Consider the following 23,553-nt stretch of genomic DNA (forward strand, 5'->3'; position numbering starts at 1 on the left):
TGCTTTATCTCTTCTACTGAGAGAACTCTGATTAGTTCGTTTCATGTTTCCTCCGCAATCTCATAATCAAGTAGCTCCGACAGGTCTGAGTACCTTCAACATCTACCAGATCATGTGGTGATTGGAGAAAATCCTTAAAGTAATTTACAGCCTCAAGCTTTATTTTTTCGGGATCTGTGAGACTGACATCATTTGCGTCTTGTATCCGAAGAAGCGAATTTTTTGCTCTCCTAATCTGCACAGCACGGTGGAAAAAGGATGTGTTATGATTTCCTAGTTTTAGCCAAGTGATCCTAGATTTCTGTTTGAAAAAATGTTTCTCCACTTCTGCATAGTGATTCCATTCATGTGCTGCAGCTGCCTCTGCTTCAAATGTTTCGGTACAAGGATTTAGGAGAGCTAGTGTTTGTCTTTCGCATAGAACCTGGAGAGCAACCTGAGTTCTGCGAGTTATGTCTTCGTACCGCTCTCTGTTTAACGCACGAAGGAGAGGCTTTAAGGCTTTTAACTTCTTATGGAACTTGTGCATGGCAGCTAGAGAATGATATAACGCATCTGTGGATGCCCATAACTCTTTCACTGTCTCTAAGAATAGTGGGTGCTTCACTAAATAATTAAAGAACTGGAAGTGGCACCTCTTCCTGACGGCCACTTTCCTTGTGAGAGTAACAACACATCTCGCATGATCCGAGATACAATTTGTCTCAAAGGAAGCAAACGAGTCTGGGAAACTTCCATTCCAATCAGAATTTACCAGTGCTCTGTCTAATTTCTTACCAATTGGACCCGAATCTTGATGATTCCACCAAGTGAACTGAGGCCCCATATATTTCAGGTCAGCGAGACCACAGTTCGTAACAGCCTGTTGGAAGTCATACATACCCCCTTGATCACCCGAACCATTTAACACTCTAGAGCTCTCCTCTGATGCTAGGACCACGTTGAAATCCCCCAGAAGGATCCAAGGAATGCTAGAGTTTCCAAACATTTCTCTGTTTTGATTGAACTCTGTCCAAAGAGTTTGTCGGTCTGCTCTGAAATTTGAAGCATAAATGCAAGAACAAACAAAAATCTCCCCCCGGATTGTTTCAATCCCCACAGTAATCATCTAAGGGCTCTTGAACAAGATTGTAACAATCACTTCATCCGACCAAACCAACCATATCCTACCAAGACGATGGTAATCATAATTTGTTTCCGAATTCCAATCTGGAAAAACATTATTTAAAATATTGGAACTGTTTTCCTCCTTCACTCTCGTCTCCAGGAGACATCCAAATGACGGTTTAGAAGACTGAACCCAAGTCCGAACTAACTCATGTTTGCGCATTTTGTTGAACCCCCGAGTATTTCACGTAAAAGATGATGTCATTATCATTAGTTCCTCTGTGAGGAGGACTTCTTTGTTGTGTTAGTATGGGACAGCTGCTGGTCTTTTACATTTTTCTGGATTTTTTTGGTCTGAGGATTTTTCTTATTCCCTAAACGCTTCTTCTGAGAGGCAGCCGGCTTCAGTTTTTCCAGTTTCTCTTGTATGTCAGTTTCTGACTCCACAGAGTTTTCCTCTTCTCTAATCTCCTCCTGATCATCCTCTGCTACACTTAGTTCCCCCTCCTCCAAATTCTCTTCATCCTCATCCATAGAGAGAAGGTTAAACCGAGAAGGAGAAACCTCCGTATTTCCAGCATCCACGTAACTAGACTGCTTGGATTTTTCTGATTGTTTTCCATGTGAGTTTCGTGGAGAAGCTTTCCTAGTCACTAGTTTCCAATCCTTCCCCTGAATTTCAGTAGCACTTTCTTTTGTTTGGGCTACACTTTCCCCATCGGCTACTTCCACTATATCTGCATTCTCAGCCTGTTTGGCCTCAGCATGCGCAACAGTTTTTGCCTCTAATGATTCCTTCTCAACCGGCAATAAGACTTCTTTGGAACTTTCACTCGGTAAACCCTTTGTCTGCGTCTGAATCACCACTAATCCCATCTTCATCTGAGCACACTCAGTTTCTTTGTGCCCCCACGAATTGTAGGTATTGCACCTAGGCGGTAGCCATGGGTAGCTAACCTGAATGAGAGTTTCTTCATCTGTATTGAGAGAGATTACCGTAGGCAGTGGCTCCTCGAGATTAACAACAACCAAAACTCGAGCAACATCTAAACGAATACATCTCTGGGTGTTCGGATGAAGTTTTTGGTATGATCCAATAATGTTACCCAAAAATTTGAGTCCAATCTCAGTAAACAGATGGTCAGGAACGTCTTTGAAGTCCACCCATATCGGAATGGACGTAAGATCTGGCTTGAGGTTTGTAGTTTTAGGGCACCATTGCTGAACGATCATTGGGATGTCTCCAATATGCCAAAAATGCCGACGTAAGACTCTTGTCCTCATTACAGAATCATCGATGTGAAACAGAACTGTTTTTGGGTTCAAAAACTGAGCATCAATCTTAAAGGATTTGATCGGTGTTGACTAAATCCTATTAACTGTGGCGTGAACTTTACCAATATGTGGTGCATCCTCTCCAACGAAATGACCCACCACATAATTTGCCCAGAGGGGCTGAGTTTGATTTAGAACTTCATCAGGGATAGAAGCTCTAGCAACGTTTTCAAACCTTTCTACTTTCGTGACCAATGGTGAATTTGAACTTCCTTGACCGAACGAGTGCCAAGGTGATGAAGGGGGATCCTGAGATGGCTCCGAAGCCGGTGCAGCAGGTTCAATGGCCGGAGATGGCCTAGAGAGGCGAGCCTTGCGGGAGATGGAAAAGGAAAGGAGAGAATCGCCTCCGATCTGGATCTCACCTACTTTTTCTTTTAAAAAATTGGGTTCCTCGATTTGATTTTTCTGGAGCTTTTTTTTTTTTACCACTTCAATATCTTTGTTTTACCACTTCAATCTCTTTGTTTATGTGCATATACCTTTAAAATTATGTGCCTCTGATTTTACTACTTCAATCTTGTTTCTGTGCAGATACCTCTAAAATTACGTGCCACTGTTCATATAATATTTTAAAATAATATTTATTTTAATTACAGTTATGTCAGCGATCAAATAATTTTTAAAACAACAAATTAACCCACCCATAGCATGGAGGTAACAGTAGTATATATATTATGCTATAAAGATCCTATAAAAATATGGATATAGACATTATTAAAAAATCTTAGAAATCCATAACCACTCTCTTTGTTTTATTAGTGCAGGCGTAGAATTAAATCTAGAGTTTGATACGAATCAACTACGTTATAGTTTTACTCGTCATGATGACTATTTAATTATGTCGGATTTGAATTCTGATATACGTAATAATCTACGTTTTACTGACACATGTATTATGATTAGTCAGGGAGTTTATATATCACTAGGTTAAGATCCTAGTATTATATATATAAATTATTTTATGTATTAAAATATTTTTACATATTATAAAATAATAAATATATATATTAAATAATTAAAAGTCAGTAACTATTAAAAAATATAATTAAATTGGTGCGAACATATAAATCAATTGTATTAATCCAAAATTTTTTTTTATTTGATAGGTTATGTTATTAAATTTAAATGATACTAACATAGATAATATATTTTAGTATATTTTTAATATTAATTTCTATTAAATGATGATTTCTACTTAGTTTTTTTTATCATTTGTATCTTTTATAGAAAAAAATTTAAATTACTGATAACAAAATTTTCATTGTGGGATTAATAGTTTTAGTAATTTATAATTTAAAAAAAAATAAGTTGTCAATGATAGTTCAAAATTTTTATCAAAAAAATTGTTCAAAGTAAATTTTGAAACTAAAATATTGTATTTTATATGGTTTATAGTTTAATTTAAAACGATATATATATTAATCTTATTAATTAATTAAATTAGACTTCTTACTTATATAATTTTTGTAATCATTTGTATTTTGTCATAACAAAAATTTTAAACCATGGATCATAAAATTTGAATGTGAGACTTTTAACAGGTTTAGTAATTTATAGCCGTTTGTAAAAATTCAAAATATAACATATATATAAAAATCTAAATTTTTATTATATGGTTATTGTGGTTGTTTAATTTATTTAATAGCTTAAAATTAAACAAATATGATAGAAGATACACTATTTTTTATCAAATCTTTATTATTCAAAATCATTAATTGTCATTATATACTTTAGCCACATTAGGCAATTCCGTAAATTTTATTTAAGGAAATAATAAAGTACATTAATGATAAATTTATTGTTAGAAGCTTATTATATAATTAGATAGACCAACATATTTCTCTAATGATTCTAAGAATCATCCTAGTGATGATATGTGACTACAAAAAGAAGTTGTAATGCTTCTCAAATAATATATAGGGGATTAGATTAAAACTATGAATCATAAACTAAGACTTAATCAACTTATACCAAAAAAGGTTTTTACACTATATGCACATATGAAAATAATTTTTTTTTTGGGGAGGAGGGGTGGGGGGGGGCATATATGTCGAAGCAAAACACTACATGGAACTTTGGTGTAAACAATAGAAAAGTTTTATTTTGGGGACTAAAGCCATATCTTTGACATAGACATACTCTATCGTTGTTAACAAAAAAAGAAAGACATGAAACTTTGGTGTAAACAATAGAAAAGTTTTATTTTGGGGACTAAAGCCATATCTTTGACATAGACATACTCTATCGTTGTTAAGAAAATAAAAAAAAAGACATACTCTCTGTTGTTTACGAAAAAGGTAAACATATAGTAAAAAGAATTATATTAACAAGGTTACATAAATGTAAATGTAGTTGTAGATGGCCCTTTTTTTTGTGCAAAGTTGTAGATGGCCTATATATATTTTTTGGTGAAAATGGCCTATATATATGAAAGTGAAGGGCAAAATAATTGAGAAAGATCACATGAAATGAGCAGAGAAACAGCTTTTACATAGTCCCCCGCACGCATGCACGCACCCAATAACGACCATCCCTCTTTTTAACCCCTTTTGGCTTTTGCTCTTCTTTTCTTTATATGCAAACTATTGTTATAGCATGATTAATCGGGGTTCTTAGGGTGAAGTTTTTATCGGAATATAATAAATCGTCTCTTAACTTTTAACTTTTAGCTTTTAGATTTTTTAGTTAAAAGTTAAACTCCACTATCTTTAATCTATATCGGATTTTAAAACTATTACTTATATTGAGAAGTACCACATTATATAAATAACCTAACGTTTTCATTGATCTAGGATGGTTTTAATCCAAGGCACAGTAAACTACTACTTTGCCAACTGTGACAGAAGAATTCATTGTATTTTATATGCAAATATATTATTTATCAACATATACACGGAGAAAGCCTAAAAATTACGCTCCAGTTAATCGGTGATTAATCTCCGAGTTTTTGTTAAGTCGCTAGGTCCAAGTCGACCGCCCGACTCGTGTCTAGCGTAGTTTTGAACATGAATTTTAATAATCAAATTAATTAGTTATATAGAAATGGCCGATAAATGAGATACATTTACATGAAAATGTTGTTTGATGACAACATTTGTTTGGTCAGCCAATAGATATATTTAAAAGAAAGTGGGGCCATTTTGCCAGCATGGTAAAGAGGAGATAGCTGGAGTGGAGTTTAAAGAAGAAACAGAAGAGAATCCGTGAACTGGCAGATCCATCCTCCTGTCATTCTTCTCTCTATATTATCTAGCTGTTTCTCTCTCTCTAACATAACATAAGAGAAAAGAATACGAAAATATACCCGCAACGCAGAGTAATTTATGTTAGAACCAGTGTTTTGAAATCCGATCTGGACCCGCAGTTGAACCGGTAAACCCTAACCCAGAAACCGGTTTGAATTTTATTAAAAATCCAATATTTAGAAACCCCGCAAATATCAACTTTACATGGATCTCAAGATAGGGTAGCGGATGTTTTGGCGAAACGATTACTACCTTCTCACAAACAATTTGTTTTCCGTTTCTGTGTACCAAATTTTATTACTCAGTTGTTGAATCAAGACTATGTAAACTCTTTCAAATTTCAATTAATAGAATGAGGAAGTTAAAAAAACGTGGCTCTAAAAGCTCTTAATGAACCTTAATAACAAAGGGGTGGTGGCGCAGTTGGTTAGCGCCTAGGACTCATAGCTACTGAGTAATCCTGAGGTCGAGAGTTTGAGCCTCTCTCACCCCATTTATCTTTTCTTTTCGTCCGTTGAAGGCCCAAATTGAGTGCTTTAGATTTGCGCAATGAGGGCATTGACGTTACGTGTGACGGAAATCATCATTACAAAGCAATTATTTGGTTTGAGATCCCAACTATTTTTCTGTATCAGTAGAGACGGTATAGACCCATAGATGCTGAGTTATTGGGAGAAATTTTTGTCCATTTTGATGGTAAGAGAAACAGCGAAGGAGATGCAAGTCGACATGACTCGGAAAAACTCATTACATATTGACCCAACGATATGGGCCTCTTCCTGGCCCATAAAAACTAATTCTAATGTTGAGGTTGCATTGGTATAACCGGTTTAATCGATAGTTGGATAAAGCAAACCGGAAAGCGAGTCAGAGCGAACAATTAAAATTGAATGCTCGTGTTGATCCGTCGTTTGCGTCTGACGTGTTCACGGTGGTTACCTCCATGGACGACGGAAACCTAGGGAACAACAACCATAACCTCATCGGTGGCTCCGGAGATCGTTTATCCGCCGAATCCTTACCGTTAATCGACACGCGAGTCTTATCCCAATCAGAACTTCGCGCTCTCTCTCACTGCTCCTCTCTCTCCCCGTCTTCTTCGTCATCTCTCGCCTCCGCCGGTGGAGACGACGATTTAACGCCGAAAATCGATCGCTCCGTCTTCAATGAGTCCGCCGGTAGTCGGAAACAGACATTTCTCCGCCTCCGCCTCGCGCGCCACCCTCCACCACCGAGACCTCCTTCTCCGCAACGCCAGAGAGACGATTCATCCCGCGAAGAAGTCGCATCGCTTCTCAGATCTCTGTTCTCCGTCGATTCGGCTCAGACGAAAGCGGAAGGAGACGAACGAGAGGATGAAAAGTCGAAGGTCAGCCACTGATCTCGTTTCCGATCCATAGTAACAGCATTGTGTATCGGAATCCTTATTTTGATTCGGTTCAGGGAATCTCCGGTGATGAAACTAGAAAGAGGCCAGGGCTGCCGAGAAAGATTCTGAACCCTAGCGATTTAGGAATCTCCATGGAGTTAAATCCAGGGAAGAGAAAGAGAGGTCGTCCTCCAAAGAATAGAGATGGTTTCAATCAGCCAGTATTGGAGGACTTCAAGATCGAGGATAAGGAAGAGAGTGTGAACTTGGAGAACAGAGAAGGTACAATGGTGGACCTGGCTGCATTGTCTTGTGTTGCAGAAGATCCATATGGAGAGGAGCTGAGGAGGATGACTATGGGGTTGGTGACCATGGAAGAGTTGTTAGGTTTCTTGGAAGAGATGAGTGGTGAATGGGTGAATGCTGGAAAGAAGAAGAAAGTTGTGAAAGCTTGTGACTATGGAGGATACTTTCCCAGAGGATGGAAACTTATGCTCTGCATCAAAAAGAAAGGTAGCAGTCTATGGCTGGCTTGTCAGAGTTACATCAGGTATAACAAAAGTTCAGCCTTTCTTTGTCTTCACCGGTTCTGTTTAGAACGTTCTGTTTAGAACAAGTAGGTTTCAAGTTTAGGATGTAGACGTGAAGCAAGCCCTGAGATCTTCATGGTTATAGCAAATAATAGCATCAGCTTATATGGTGTTTCAGATTCTGCTTCTAGATTTTAGACTGTGCTGCTTGTTATCTTCTGGAACATAATAAAGCATGTTTGACAGTTGCTTTACTATTGAGTCTCTCTGTCTTCTTTGCTGTTCTAGTATTGATCACTTTTAGTTGATTATTATTATGAATATTCTCTTACTTTTTTGGGTTATTTTTGTTCACTGTATATACAGTCCTGAAGGACATGAGTTTGCAACCTGCAAGGAAGTCTCCACATATCTGCAAGCTCCTCTTGAATCCCAAAGCAAGAAGCAGCTCAATTCATTGCAATCTGACAACAAGACTCTAGAACAACCAGTGATGGCTACTAATGAATCTTTAGTAGGCAACACTGATTCCATGGACTTTCCTGTAACGAACCAGAACCTTACGAGTAAAAGAACCAGGAGCGAGGAGGTGTCTGATGAAGCGAGAAGCGCCGAAAACGGCAATACAACAGGTCCAGTGAAAACCAGAGTGGTGGAGAAAGATGAAAAAGGGATCCATGCAGCAAATTTTGTGAATGGAGACAACAAAGAAGACGATATGAAGAAAAGAGACGATGAAATGGAGAATTGGGCGGCTCTATTGAACTCAGAAGCTCAATTTGGCCGTTCATCTTAACTGAGAAGATTCAACAAACCCCACCCCCCTGAGTTTCTGTGAAGTAATTGATTTTTCTCAATTGTAGTTAAAAAAGATTTTGCGTTTCATGCTTGGCCAAAGCATGTTTTAGCTGACAACAGGATAATCAAATTTGAAAGGTACATGTACAAAACAATTGATAGAAACCAGATTTTTCTTCAAGTTGAAACAACAATTCAGCGAGTTCATTAGTTAATGAAATATTGTTTCCGATTTTGTTTAGGAAAGCGTGTCTTTCTCCCTTTGTCATTAGTTAATGAAATATTAGTTAATGAAATATTGTTCTGAGCAAACCGAACGTTACGATGGTACTTGTTTTCTTCAGAAACTCAGATCTTTCCGATGAATGTGTTGGTTATATATAGATCTACATAAATCTGATTTGAACGCCCTCTTACAGATGTTATTGCTTCATGTTACTCTGATCAATCTTGATCTTTTGTGTTTGAGAAAATTTATCTTCTTACATAACTGAATTTGAAAATAGATCTATGTTTTCCACTTTCTGTCTGAAACTTTTTTGCTGAATATTTTCATAAAAGAATAATGAAACTTTTCTTACCTACATTTGGTTCTAATCATTGAATATGTCAAAGATCTGATTTTTTTTATACTAATCTAGGTTGCAAGATTAGTCTATGTGTCTAGTGACTTACCTAAAAATATTGTTTGTTGTAGAAATGGTTGAGGCGATGAAGAAAGTTGCTCAGATGGATGTGGAGCTCACCGTAGAGGAGAGAAACCTTGTATCTGTGGGTTACAAGAACGTCATCGGCGCGAGGAGAGCTTCGTGGAGGATACTGTCCTCCATCGAGCAGAAGGAAGAGTCCAAGGGGAACGAGGAGAATGTCAAGAGGATTCAGAATTACCGAAAGAGGGTTGAAGAGGAGCTTGCCAAAGTTTGCAATGACATCTTGTCTGTCATTGACAAGCATCTCATTCCTTCCTCTACCGCCGTGGAGTCCACTGTCTTTTTCTACAAAATGTGAGTCACCATCCTCTCCTCTGATTCTTTATTATCTACTAGGTTGGATGCTTTCTTCTTTGTTTAACCGTTTGGCTTTACTGTTTCTATGCAGGAAAGGAGATTACTATCGCTATCTGGCAGAGTTCAGCTCTGGTGCTGAGCGCAAGGAAGCTGCAGATCAGTCTCTTGAAGCCTACAAGGTTCTTGGATCATTGTTTCTGTCTTTGTTTTTTTACTCGCTCGGAGAAAAACTGAACAATATGCTTGTGATTGTAGGCTGCTGTTGCTGCTGCAGAGACTGGTTTGGCACCCACACATCCAGTTAGACTTGGTTTGGCATTGAACTTTTCGGTTTTCTACTATGAGATCTTGAACTCTCCTGAAAGGTTTGATTTCTTTTGGTAATAAGATACAGCAGAATCGGTTGTGTCTTTTCTATAACAGTTTGAAACTGTGTGTTGTACAGTGCATGCCAATTGGCTAAGCAAGCATTCGATGATGCAATCGCTGAACTCGACAGCCTCAACGAGGAGTCTTACAAGGACAGCACTCTTATCATGCAGTTACTCAGAGACAACCTCACCTTGTGGACTTCTGACCTCCCCGAGGAAGGAGGTAATAAGTCTTGGTTGATAGAAAGTTCCCATAGAATCAAATGAGCCTTTTGAATCTTAGCACTCACATTTTTCTTGTTTGTTCTCGTAGAAGAGAAATCCAAAGGTGATGAGCCTAAAGAAGAGGTATGAACTAAACACGTTTTACATATTATTTTTATCATTTGCATTGGTAACTCTACTTGTTCATTGCAGAACTGAATCCTGTGTGTGAAGAGAAACGACCCTTGATGCATTGCATCCGAAGACAGCAAGTGTCGTTGCTCGGAAAAATGTGTAATTTTTTTTTATTTTGTTGTCGTTCTTGATTATGTTTTCAGATATTTGACTTTCTACAACCTACTACGTAACTACAAATGCTTGGTGTCATACGCTTAGTTTGCTTCTTTGTTGTTGAATTGAGACAATGCATTTTGGGTTTTGCACACTTTTAACGAATTAAGAACCTCGATTGTTCAAAATAAATAAGTTCATTATTAAAAAATTGAGGTGATTATACCATTGTCACCGACCTTGTTGAATTCTCTCTCTTTTCTTTACCATATGACCTCTTGCTCAAAAGATTGTCTTCAATGAATCAATGAATATGTTATTTGTCACAGCTTTTGTTCGTAAAATGTAGATAATGAACAATCAATCAACTGATTAAATCCTAATCATTTGAAAGATGCAGTGTTTCAACATTTTTTTTATTTGTTTAGCAATGTAAATCTCATACAACACAGCAAATAAACATATGCAAACCTCAGATTTAAATAATAATCATATATACTATATTATATTCCGAAGATTTATAATAACAAATCAACCAATAATAATAACACAATCCCCACCAGTCACCAGTAACCAGTAACCAGTAACCAGTGTCCACCCACACACTCTTTTTTTTTGTTCTGTCTTCTTAAAACACACACAATTTACACAACGAAGGCACATAAGTCGAAATCCAGTGAAACAAGCTTTGTGTCCTAATGAATCTTGATTGAAAAATGCGGGGTTTATTATATTAAGAACGAATCATCTCCCTCTACATTCCACAGTTTATCATCTGAACCGGACTACGACACAAGATATGTCGTCTTTACTCTCTCTTCTCAATGCTTCAGCTGTTAGCTCCTTAGCCGCCTTCTGTGGATCTTTCACCCTTTTAGCTATCTCCATTGCCTCCTCATTTGTCATCACCTTCATTTCCACAATCAGTTAGCACAAAGATTAACACTTTCACTCTAAGTCAATAAGATGCCAATAACTACCTTCCAAATGCCATCGCTTGCCAGGACAAGAATATCTGTCTGGCTATCAACATTAGCATGTTTAATGTCAGGTTCTGAACTCAGATGTGTCTTAAGTCCCTTGTCTCCAAAGGCACGAGACACAGCTAACTGACCATTCACCCTAGGAACATCACCTATTAAAATAACAACTCATTTAGTTTGACAAAAAAAAAAAAAATAACAACTCATTTAGATAATGATCAAGAATGGTTTAAAGCTAGCTAATGTTTATCAGATTGCTTATCTTTTTACCTGGTAGATTGGATACAAATCCACCTCTATCTTCAATGCTCGACCTTTCAGCACGAGGCTCATGATCTGTGCTCATCTGCATTGTTTTACCTCCTCGATAAAGAACAGCTCGTGAATCACCAACATTAGCTATCCACAACTTCCTCCCGTTTATCAATATAGCAGTAACAGCCGTAGACCCGCCACGACCGAGGTCAGAGCTATTCGAAAGAATGGCTTGGTCTGTCTTCTCGTAAGCTTTTAATATAGACCTTCGAGGATCTTCCCAAAACTCTCCCTGAACATGATCAATGCATTAGTTCAAGAAATCGCTAGGCGGACGTCTAGACCGACCGATTTTTTAAAAAAAATGGTTTAAAAATATCATTTCGGTTAAGTCCGATTCGTGACTAGGCAGACGGATAGGCGCCGCCTAGACCGATTTTTAGAACACGACATTAAAGTAATCACTTAAGCCATACCCATGAGAAAAGACTCTTTTTTACCTCCTTAAGGATGTTGGAGAAGAGGTGCTTCTGCAAGTAGGCAGGGACAGTATCACCCATGTGACCATCATAAATTGCAAATAGACCTAGTTCATGGTCTTGTATGTTGATGAAGTTAGCTACATGATAATCCTCCATGGGATGGTTAGCTTTCCCTTTGACTAGACTAAAGCCAAACTTGATCAACCCTTCATCACTTCTTCCTTTACCTGATCTAGATGATGATTGTCCTCCCATAACCTAAACCCCGCACCAAGAAGATAATCTCAAAACTCAAAACTTTTCAAGAAGAAACAGACAAAGGAGCTATCTTTTAGACAAGATAAATATATTACAGGAACACGTCTGAAAGGAAGAAGCTTTTACCTCGGAATCGGAAGTGAAGCAACAAAATTTTCCCATTATTTTTTTCTTTGATTGATTCTAATGAACACAAACAATCTGCAAAATTCACGAAACAAAATCAAATAAAGGGTTTAATTAATCATTGCGCAGGATCCAAAGAGGGGACTTTTCTAACCTTGTAATGAAACCCTAACTTGTGTGTTTCAATCGGAGGTAGCAACGATATAATCCACGAAAGTCCTCTCTCTTCCGACAAAAGTCTTCGCTTCTCTTTCGTTTATGTCTTTTTCCTACGCGAAATTTTTCTGTTCATATTTATTCAGTGAAGACACAAATAAAGTTGGAGCTATCTGTATTTTCTTGACATTGCATTGGCGTGCTTTGTAAGTATTAAATATTTGATTTACGCCCTATATTATGAAATTTTATATTGTGACCCAAGAAGACTTCCTTCTTGGCGTTAATTTATATTTGACTAAACACTAAACATATCTTTGAATTGTTTTTTTTTTTTGCTTTGGTAATGATTTTACTAAGAAAAATTAAATTATGGAGCAAAGAGTGGTCTGGTCACAGAAAATTAAAAGGCTGCCATTTTAAATTGGGCTCATTAGCAAGTTGAATTTCTCTGCCTTCTCATTTATCACGTACGTTATTGTTACATACATGCGTTTTCACTATTGAAACTGATAATGTACAAAAAGATATCGATATTCCTAAGATTTGATAAGAAAATAAGTATCCAAAAATGAAAAAAAAAAAAAAGATGTTAGGTAAAATTTACTTCATGACTCTGGTATCTTTCAACAAAAATGTATATTGATTTAAAAAACATATGTAAGAGAAATTAGCATTTATGTAAAATAGAAAAAAATATTGGAATTAAAACTCTTTATTTAGAATTTTTATTTTTAAAAGATATAAAATGGATTAAAAATGCTTAAAACAAAATACATCCAACAAGGAATAAATATAAGAAAATAAAAAACATTTAAATAAAGTAAATGTATGTTCTGAGAAGAAGATATAATATGAACTAGTTTATTCAATTTTGACCCCAAAAAAAGAACTAGTTTATTCAATTTGATGGCTTAAAATGATCGCGTTGAAGTTACATTTTGTCTATATGGACCGTGATTAGAAAAGATTAGAAGTTTACGATATTGAAATGAGAAATAGAAAATTGAGGTCTTTTATTTTCATTAGCAGCATCTCAACAAGTGCGACAATAAAGGCTTGAAAGAGTCAAAGGCTTGGACGCGCTTACTAGCCATCTTTTTGTTGATTCATTTAATGTGATTCGCACACATTTCATGACTTTTGACCCTTTAATTAGTTTTTTAATTAGACACATCATCACTAAAACTTAGGTAGTTACGTGATTCACACATTTATTAATATTAGTAGTAAGTTTTGTATATTCGACTACTAAAACAAGAGATTTGTTGCCGGAAACAATGAATCTGTTGGTGTAGTTAATCCCTGATACGTTCCTCTAAACTAGGTTTATAGGTCAGTAGTGATGTATTTATTTCCAGTTATGGGATTTTTGCAAGCGCAGCCCATTGAAAATGAAACTTAAAGCCTAGCCTAATTTTATTAGTTCTTTTTCTTTGTATGGTGTAGTAAACTAAGTTCGGATGATGATACAATGACGACACGAAAACATTAAACAAGTCATTAAACTACATGTTACAGTCAGAGGACTCACAATTCCAGCTTCTATTTTTTTTTTTAACACTGAAGACTAGGTTACGGTGCTTCCACAACTTCCATTTTTTTTCTTTTGCTTAAAATCCAAACACTATTAAAAATGAACTACTTATGTTTTTGCTTCTCTGTGCGAGAAAGTTAGGGTGAATGTAGTATATATTCTTGATTACGGATTTATCTCCGTAATATATCAAATATTTTAAGTACTTTATATATAATTTGGGAATTGATTGGAAATAGATGAAACTGATAATCCAGTAAAAATAACAAATAAATCTTTATAAGCATGGCATTTACTAGTAATAAAGTTGGTTTAAGTGCAAGCGTTACGACATTTAGATGGGCCGGGCTTTTTGCAGGAGTATAGCTATCATACAAATAAAAGGGTATGGGCAAAGTAATATAAAGAAAGGCTTTAATTAAAGCTAAACTAGTTGCAAGGGGCAGTTTCGACCTTTCATCAAAACCCTCGGGCGCATAAGATTCGTCTTCTTCTTCCTCACTAGTTCAGTTCCTCTTCGATTTTCTAGGTTAACCAGAGACGACAGCTAGGGAAAGAGATGAGGCTGATAACGCACAACATGCTCTCCTGCAACATCAAAGGAGTCACGAACGGCTTTCCTCTAAAGATCGAGGCAGAGAAAGTTGTCGAGAAGGAAGTGGATTTCAACCCAGATTTTCTGAGGCACATGTTCGCCAAGATCGAGTGGAAGGCTCTTGTGGAAGCTGCTCGTTCCATGGGATACGCCGAGCTACCCGAAGATTCGCCTGACGCGACGGTGATTGATTCCGCCGACGAGACGTTCCTGAGGAAACTCCACCACGCGTTGCTCGAGCTTCACCTAGAGGAAGGCGCGCTTGTCTGCCCCGAGACTGGGAGGAAGTTTCCAGTCAACAAGGGTATCCCCAACATGCTTCTCCACGAAGACGAGGTTTAATTCAATTAAATCATCTTTCGATTATAATGTTTTGCTAGGGTTCTTGAATTGAGTAAACCGATTGGATGTTTTAATATTCTTAATCTCTGTTAAACCGGTTTATTTAGATTTGTTTCAAAAATTCCCAAATCTATCGTAGTGGTTCACTCTGAATAACCAATGACTAAGTAATCATCATAAACGATGAAGTGGCCGTCAATCTAATGGTTGGTTCAACTTGTCATCATGAGTATGAAGTTTGAAACGAATGGTGGTTAGTTTAAACAAACGGTTTGCATTGATCTTCCCATCATGTTGACCCGCTTAGCAAAGGAAACGAACCAACCAGAATCCGGAGTCCAAAAGATAGATTGCTGATGCGAGATGTCTGTATTGATCTTTCATTACAAGTCCCCTGAAGTAGCAAAATGTTGTTGTCATGCCGGGTTTCTACATTTTGACAACTATATTTCACCTGTTCATGTGTTCTGAGGTTGACTTCATGTTTCTAGTTTTCAGAAGGCTCCCCCCCCCTCAACCCATATACTGATATGTGATTCCTATGCATTTGATTGAGGTCCACCACACAAATCAGTTCAGGTAAGACCCTAAGAGAAGAACTAATCAGGATTCTGTTTTTGATGATGTCAAGATCTATTGACGAAAAGTTACACAAATACCTAGAAAAGATTATTTACCTTTTCCCCCTAAATTCAAAAAATCATACAGTTTTTACTTTTTACCAAGAAAAATAAAATTGGTTTTACAATTTGCTTAACCAGTAGCTATTGAGAATTCTTCCTATATGTGCATCTCCTGGTAGACATTGGCGCTGGTCTTTCATTTACTATTTGTGGTAAGTAACAAATAAATTAAAAGCAGCAAATTCATATATAAGAAGAACACGATAATACTTATCATTACTTGTATATACATACATAATACATATCTAGTTTCACATTAATTCTTGGACCCATTACATCGAATCAACATACATACGTACCCTTTAAAGGCGAACCCTAGCATAAAAGCTTAAACAAACTCAACGGCTTAAAAAGTTTTGTGGAACTGTGATCATCAGGGTGTATGAACTTGCAGTTAGGACACACGAGAGTTGATTTGCAGAGCATAACTAGCATGTGACACTTCATGCACACCGTTGTTACCATCTCTTGCTTCTTGTCATCATCATTATCATCATCGCCTTCAAACGCTAGCCAAGACGGGGATCGACTTAGCCTTATATCACCTGGTTTTCCTTTATTACTTGGTGTCATGATCAAAGTTTTTCCTTTTGAACACTCGTCTTTCTTCATGATTGCTTTTACTGTCGAACTTGCTGATAAAGAAAGATTTAGCTCAAGGTCCAAGTAAGTCCTACGATCTTCAAATGACTCTGAATGGCCCTGCAAAAAGAGAACCGAAACATGTTTTGTTCATTCTTTTTATGCACATAAATTTATGTATATGCTTTGATTTTCACATTCATATACATACCTTAGTGTCTAGATGAAGCTGAACATCAGGCTTCATCAACCTGGCGTTCTCTGACTTTGATCTCTGATAGAACATAGTAGTGTTCTTCTCAAGTTGGACCTGTGTCTGATCTCCTTGTTTGATCCTTTTGAAGGAACCATGAAACGATTCTCCGTTGACGTTCATCTGATATCTCTTTCTAGAACAGAGGGTTCCATCACGTAGCGAAGACATTGGACCTTCGCCTCTTTATGCTTAAGAAACTCTTATTTTTCTTTGCTTTGGTGTTAGAACGAATGATCAGATAGAGGAACAGTTCATGAAAGTCGTATATATATAAATAAGATAAACCACCCATGGGAGTTATTATCTCCACCGGTTCATGTAGAATAGTTGACAATAGTAAATGAGCTAGATATACTAAAATAAATATCTTAGATGATCAAATAAACTAGGATTCAAATTGGGACTATTTTTGCATAGTACAAATAATTCATATCTTTGATATTTGCTACTCAACAAATATTTAGTTTAGATAAATGACCCAGATTAGTGCTGATATCTATCTAAAGATGGTAACTAAATATATTAATTAGTGTATTCATACTCAGTTATGTTCTAAATACTTTATGGTGCAAATCAAGATTTCTGAAATATAGTTCAGAAAGGTATATAACTCCATAAGCTATTTTGTTATGGACTAATTCGGATTTTTTTATTAAAAAGATAAAATAAACTGCACAAATACAAATTTATATTTTCTCAAAAAAAAAAGTGTTTCAAGTTGGGTGTGTTTAATAACTGAGGGTATTTCTCCAAGGGGAGACTCATTGAAATGTGTAGATTTGTAGTTCTATTTAATTCCTCTTTCTGTTATATTTTATTTTTCTGTTTTCTCTTCCACCAATATTTTCATCATGATGATATCATCAACCGTTATCTCGACGTATGATGATGCATGCATGCATATACGAGTTGTGTGTATTCTTGTTGGTCATGAAGTTGTCTACATGTATGTCTATGTGCGTATGGTCCGTATGTGATCCGAGAGGTCAATAAATATTAAATAGGAGAGAAACTAAATACCGTTGAAGGGGGAAGGTTCATGACTTCATGAATGCCGATGCAACATTAATACCACAATAACTCTCACTCCCAATTTTCAATATATAACACCAAAAAATACACACATCTACCCTTATTGTTAGTATTATCTTAGTATTGAAAATATTTATAGCAAATTATTCAAATAGTTTGAAACCTCCTCAACGGCCTACCATGCCAACCTTCGCTTCTCGTTTATTTGTAGGACTCTTTTGGTCAGCTTCCTCATAAATTGTCTTTCTATTTTTTCCCTCGGTTAAATTTCAACGGATGCATTTATGCATGGATATAAATATATATATATATATATGTTCCGAAAGTAATCGAAAAGTCTATCTTTATTCATAACATAGAAGTTCCATATATAGGAGATTACACCGTCATAGATAATTACATTTATCCACAATCTGGTTCATAACACTCCCCATTGGATGTCATAACCATTTAGATCTTGTAATGTGCTTTAATGTTGCTTCATTAAAACCTTATCAGGAAAACCCAATTGAGACAAAACTATGGTGAAAGAAAAAGAGTACAACATACATTACTCCCCCTGATTTGGACATTACTAAAGGTCCCTTGGACCTCTCCAATTTTCTGCAATCTGTGGGTGATAAAGATCTTGGGCAGAATATGCTTCGTCCTCGAACATGATAGTTGGTTCTTATTTACCATCGGCCATGCCACAATCTGATTGAACATATTGAGTCATCGACCTCAAATACACACACACACGAAATCTTGGATGATGTTGCTGTGATATGCGTGTACCACCATGTGTGAAACATAACCTGTCTGAAAACAAATCAACAAAACCAAATAACTCCTCTTTGGACTGGTTAGTATAAAATAAACCAAAATCAAAGGCTTCTTCATCGTCCTTCTTATGGACCAATCAGATCAGTGTTTAAAACAAGACTTCTGCATCGTCCATTTCAGGACTAAATTGACTTCTTTATCGTCCACCTTTGGACTGAATGGACCAGTGTCCAAAACAAGTGATCTCACACCCATGTACTAGATAATGAGTGAGACTGGTCCATATTAAATCTCTTGAGTACCCTTTTCTGTATATACTATTTGATGCACAAGGATTTCATTGTTAATGTACTCAAGCTGTAATCCCAAACAAAACTTTGTTTTCCAAGATCTTTCATCTCAAACTCTTTTTTGAGATATTCAACTGTTTGAGAAATTGTATCCAGAGGTTCCTAGGATATTCAGATCATATACTTTGATGATTATCAATATTGTTCTCGAGAACTTGCTGTACTTTCAGCTCAATACCCTCTAGTACTTTCATTATCCAGTGGACCATATAAATATGCAGTCACTACATCAATTTGCTGCAAGTCTAATTTTTTCTCTTATATAGCCAGAAATCTAAAAGTAGTTGTATCCACCACATGGGAGTATGTCTCCTCATAATCTATTACTGGTCTTTGTGAGAATCCTTGTGCAACATCAGCTTTATATCTCACGATTTATATCCCTCACAAGACCCATTTATATCCACTGGTTTTAACATCATATGGTGTCTAATCATATGGCCAAATACATCTTTCTTCTTTAAACTATTTAACCCCATGTTTCCATTCAATCCAATCTGTTCTACGAGTGCACACTCTTATATTGACGTGGTTTCATGATCCTCGCTTATATTCATATATTCAAGTGCTACCTTGTATGCAAATAAATCATCTTATGTCGACATTCCTTATTGGTTTCATTATGTTCTAGACATGATATAATCGATTGAGATTCATTATTATCAGGACCTTTAATACTTTGCAGCTTGGCGTCCCAAGCTACATTGTTTGGTACCTGTACCTTAGAGCCGGCCGGCCTTATCTCCATGTCTGGGATGGTTTCCTTAGTAACCTCGAATTTGGATTTTGATTATCATTCTCTCCACCTTTCTTTTGTTTCTGAGGATTCTTATCTTTTGGAACCTATTGGTGTACCACGTTTCATACGTTGTCTAGACACTGTAGCAACTTGACGGTGTCTCTTCTTGGACATCAAATACGTTGGTGCTTTACAAGCTGGTTTATATATGACTTAGTCATTATTTTTCGGATCAGCAAATGTGTCTGGCATTTGATTAGCTAGCTTTGTAAATGTATAATCTTTGGACGTCTATTTCACATTCTTTAGTCCGAGGATCTTGCCAAGACATTGATGGTTGATTCCATTCTATTTCTTTTACCATTCTTTTACCAGCTTTATTATTTTTCTCCTCCTGGTCTTAAAATAATATGTGTACCTGGCCTCAAATATAATCACCCATAGTTGGCTCAAAGTACTTTATTATTGTGGGAGAATCATATCCAACATATATCTCCATCCTCCTTTTGAGGTCCCATCTTAGTTCTCTGTGGTGGAGCAATTAGTACATAGACAGAACATCCAAATGTCTTATGATGGGGTATGTCTGGCTCTTGACCCGTTAATAATTGTGATAGGGGATATCTATGCTCACTAAATGGCCTGATGCGTATTAACTTAGGTGCATGTAAATTTCGTGAGGCCCAAGCTGTGAATGGGAGTTTTGACCTCATAAGTTATGGTTTATCAATCAGCTATTTGCGTTTTAAAAGATTTCGACCAAGCCATTCTTGGTATGGACATGTATCACAGAATTATCCACACTTACCCCCATGGACATACCATAATCATTTAAACGCTTGGGACATGTATTCACCAGTATTATCTAGACATATAGTCTTTATTATGAAAAAGGGGCTCGTAGCCGTTTTACTGGTGATGGCCTAATGAGTTTCCCTTGTGTACATGCTACACACGTGAGATTCTTTGGGATAACTCTTCTTATCTTTTAATGTGTGCCTTTTGAATATCAATTTTCGCATCATGTTTAGGCCAGGATGGCCAATCCGGTCGTGCCATAAAGTGTATATTTTCGCAGGCTTTTAGCCTCTATCATACTGATCTATGCATAGTCTAGGTCAGTAGAGAATGCAGGTATATTCTTTAGGACTTATTATGGCCTTGGGAGATTTTATACATATATCTGAAGGAACTCTTTGTTTCCTTCACCCATTGTTTCAATATGGAAACCATTCATTCTTATATCTTTAAAACTCAATAGGCTGCTCTTGCTCTTAGAGCTGGGTGAACATAAGGCATCACTGATTTCTAGATGCATACCCTTAGGCAATAATATATTAGCCTAGTCATAGTCTTCTTTCAGACTGACGATACCTGCTTTAGTACTTATATTGGCATTTTTCAGTGTACTCATATAGAAAAATCATTCATTCATTTAATCTAAGCAGACAATGTAATAGAAATAAATTCAAGGAGATAAAAATCAGAGAAATCATACAAGCAAAGCAATCACACAAGTTTGATGTCAAAATCATATTATCAACTTGATTCTTTTAGGCAATCATAAGTCTCATATTCCATAAGATCATCTTGATCATGTTCGAAATTATTTTCACCATCTTTATAGACCAAGTGGGTTTCATGATTCTTCCCTTTCAGACTCTCTTTGACAGAGGTCACAAAAATGTTTGGGAGTCCTTCATATCTTAGCCTAATGGTTCCCCATTCCACATCTATGGCACACTGATTTGGTCGAGCTTTGTGGTTTAAAGGATATACCACGGCCACTGCCTTGACCATGGCTCAAATTGGGTTGATACCCACGGCCTCTGCCATAGTGATTCCCACGGCCAAGTGTGTTATAGTGGCCATGGCCACGTCCTTTCCACCCTCCACGGCTATGACCGTGTGGTCTATCATTCTGGACATGGTTACCTTTTTTTTTCTGCGGCCTTATTGGTATCAGATAATGGGGTTAATCTAGGAGGTTTCAATTCACTGTTTCTCATCAGTAATCCATTATTTTGCCCAACTAGCAATAGACTCATCCACAGACTTATAGTCCTGGATTCTGGGATTCCTCCAATCAAATAGGGCATTTGGTAATAACACCGTTCTTTGGTGATCATATCTCGATTTTTAATTTTGTCCAAAGGTCTAGAGGATTCTCTATAGTCAGATACTAATCTTTGAGACTCTTTATAAGATGATGGCTAATAATTAATATTGCCCTGTATCAATATTTCTCATTGGCATTATTGTCTTCTATGATACATTCACCAAGTCTTTTTGACTTTAGTATAATCTTTGTATCTAATGTCCACCGTAAATAATTATCTTCAGAGAGATTTAGGGCAGCAAAATCCAGGTTGATTTTCGACATCTCAAATCATATATCACTCAATATTTAGGTATAATTTTCATGCGGTCTTACTCTTAAAAACAATCAATTCGGATTTCAATCTTGTGAGGACAATGAGACTATCAATCTTAAATGCATTTAATCAATCAGTCAATTTCTAGCAAGTCTCAGCAATAATATTTCTATGTGTTCATAATATTATGGTTTATCACGACTAGCAAAACGGATTCAATTAATCATGCAATTAAGGTTTAACAATCAATGGATTCTAGCAAGACTAGTAAAAAGATTTATTAATCACTCAATCAATTTCAAGGCTGATTTTAGCAATACTAGAATATAGATTTCAAGCATGAATTTCAATGAATCAGTTTCAAGGCTGATTGGTATTTAGCATAAACCGTGTGTAAACAATTTATCTAGTATCCAAATTTATCAAACCTCAAAAACATATAATCAGATCAATCAATTTAATCGAACTTAGCATACAATCTTAAACCTCAAGACATTAGATTTTATCATGAATCTATCAACCTAGTATACGGATTCTCAATTCTCAAAGACATCCAAATCAGATCAATATAACCTATCATACGGATTATTTAGGGTTTCTATTTAAAACAGATCAGATTACAAAACTATCAATCCTAGCAGATGATATTAAACCTCAAGAATCATGCAATCATATCATTCGGATTTTAAACAAGTAAACCTCAATCAATCTATCAACCTATCGGATTATATAAGCAAAGAAAGCTAGCAACCTATCGGATTCAATCAATGTTTTAACAGTCTGATCGGTTTAAACAATTTTAAATCAGATGAACAATTAACCAAGCAGGATGAGAAAATAAATCTATCAATTTAACGGTCAAACAATTCTAGCAACATAGCATCAGATTCAATTAGATTTAAAACCTCAATGATCAAAACCGAAAACAGTTTTGATTTCAAAATATTCGATTAGGGTTTTAATATGTGATTTGATAATTATAGTATAATTAATTATGATACTTATATTATTTAGGGTTTATAGATATAGGGTTAGAGTTTATCGGATTTTAACTTGTAAAAACCGATTTGGGGTTTTAATCATGTAGGAACAGGATTTAGGGTTTGAGATATCGAACTTTTGGAGCTTCGATTTACTCAATTAGCATTTTTTGATCTATTACCCTATGGTTTTGATTCATAAAGATTAGGGTTTTAGGGTTTCATTCTTTATCAATCAATCCATGTTCGATTATGGGTTCTTAGGTTTTGAATTACCTTTTAACCTTAGATGATTGTTGAATCGGACCACCAAAGGAGTTGAGCCGCGAGCTGGACACGAACGGAACGGGAGCTGGAATGGATCGAGTCGCTTCTATCGGGTCGCGGACGTCCTTTGTTGCTTGATTGGGAACGCTTTGATCGTCGGACGTGAGCTGTCTGATGCTGTCGCGAACGAGGAAGAGGTCGCGTGCTGGAGCTGCTCTCGGGTCGCGAACGTCTGAGCTAGGATCAGGAACGCCTTGGGCTGAAGCTGATCGGGGGCGCGAGCTGGAACAGATGCGGGAACAAGAGACGCGATCGGGGTTTAGGGTTCGTCGGATCGCTGACTAGGGTTAGGGTTTTAGGGTTTTTCGATTTGGGTATTAGTTTAGGGATTTAGAGTTTCGTGCTGATAACGTGTTGTGAAAGTAATTGAAAAGTCTATATTTATTTATAACATAGAAGTTCTTTATATAGGAGATTACACCGACATAGATAAATGGAAAAATTACAAATCATAATTTCTTGGTTAAGAG

The 23,553-nt window shown here is 36.5% G+C and overlaps 5 protein-coding genes and 1 non-coding gene across 6 annotated transcripts; 4 read left to right on the forward strand and 2 right to left on the reverse strand.

Annotated features, from left to right (window-relative positions):
- The first annotated feature begins 6,098 nt into the window (after window positions 1–6,098).
- Window positions 6,099–6,183, forward strand: TRNAM-CAU. Its single transcript is given in 2 exon segments — window positions 6,099–6,136; window positions 6,148–6,183. It is a non-coding gene; the product is annotated as a tRNA-Met (tRNA).
- A 332-nt stretch (window positions 6,184–6,515) lies between these two features.
- Window positions 6,516–8,597, forward strand: LOC106391699 (methyl-CpG-binding domain-containing protein 8). The gene is given in 3 exon segments (XM_013832399.3): window positions 6,516–7,051; window positions 7,054–7,609; window positions 7,956–8,597. Coding segments are annotated over 3 exon segments (1,404 nt in total). The 5' UTR covers window positions 6,516–6,633; the 3' UTR covers window positions 8,386–8,597.
- An 80-nt stretch (window positions 8,598–8,677) lies between these two features.
- LOC106391697 (14-3-3-like protein GF14 epsilon) lies at window positions 8,678–10,414 on the forward strand. The gene is made up of 7 exons (XM_013832398.3): window positions 8,678–8,714; window positions 9,085–9,391; window positions 9,486–9,573; window positions 9,650–9,759; window positions 9,840–9,988; window positions 10,079–10,113; window positions 10,183–10,414. Exons 1-7 carry the CDS (start codon window positions 8,678–8,680, stop codon window positions 10,186–10,188), a joined length of 732 nt encoding a protein of 243 aa, XP_013687852.2. The 3' UTR covers window positions 10,189–10,414.
- Window positions 10,415–10,737: 323 nt separating this feature from the next.
- On the reverse strand, window positions 10,738–12,909 carry LOC106391696 (probable protein phosphatase 2C 9). Its single transcript, XM_013832397.3, has 6 exons — window positions 12,519–12,909; window positions 12,365–12,439; window positions 11,999–12,238; window positions 11,514–11,790; window positions 11,241–11,395; window positions 10,738–11,169 (listed from the first exon to the last, which is right to left on the reverse strand). The coding sequence occupies exons 2-6, from the start codon at window positions 12,398–12,400 to the stop codon at window positions 11,032–11,034; spliced, it is 846 nt and encodes a 281-aa protein (XP_013687851.1). The 5' UTR covers window positions 12,401–12,439; window positions 12,519–12,909; the 3' UTR covers window positions 10,738–11,031.
- A 1,502-nt stretch (window positions 12,910–14,411) lies between these two features.
- On the forward strand, window positions 14,412–15,115 carry LOC106391695 (multifunctional methyltransferase subunit TRM112 homolog A). Its single transcript, XM_048762727.1, has one exon. The coding sequence runs from the start codon at window positions 14,617–14,619 to the stop codon at window positions 14,992–14,994; it is 378 nt and encodes a 125-aa protein (XP_048618684.1). The 5' UTR covers window positions 14,412–14,616; the 3' UTR covers window positions 14,995–15,115.
- Window positions 15,116–15,865: 750 nt separating this feature from the next.
- On the reverse strand, window positions 15,866–16,803 carry BNAC07G13850D. Its single transcript, XM_013835821.3, has 2 exons — window positions 16,471–16,803; window positions 15,866–16,379 (listed from the first exon to the last, which is right to left on the reverse strand). Exons 1-2 carry the CDS (start codon window positions 16,681–16,683, stop codon window positions 15,993–15,995), a joined length of 600 nt encoding a protein of 199 aa, XP_013691275.1. The 5' UTR covers window positions 16,684–16,803; the 3' UTR covers window positions 15,866–15,992.
- Window positions 16,804–23,553: the final 6,750 nt, after the last annotated feature.

The sequence above is a fragment of the Brassica napus genome, chromosome C7 (genome assembly GCF_020379485.1).
Source record: "Brassica napus cultivar Da-Ae chromosome C7, Da-Ae, whole genome shotgun sequence".
Lineage (NCBI taxonomy): Eukaryota > Viridiplantae > Streptophyta > Magnoliopsida > Brassicales > Brassicaceae > Brassica > Brassica napus.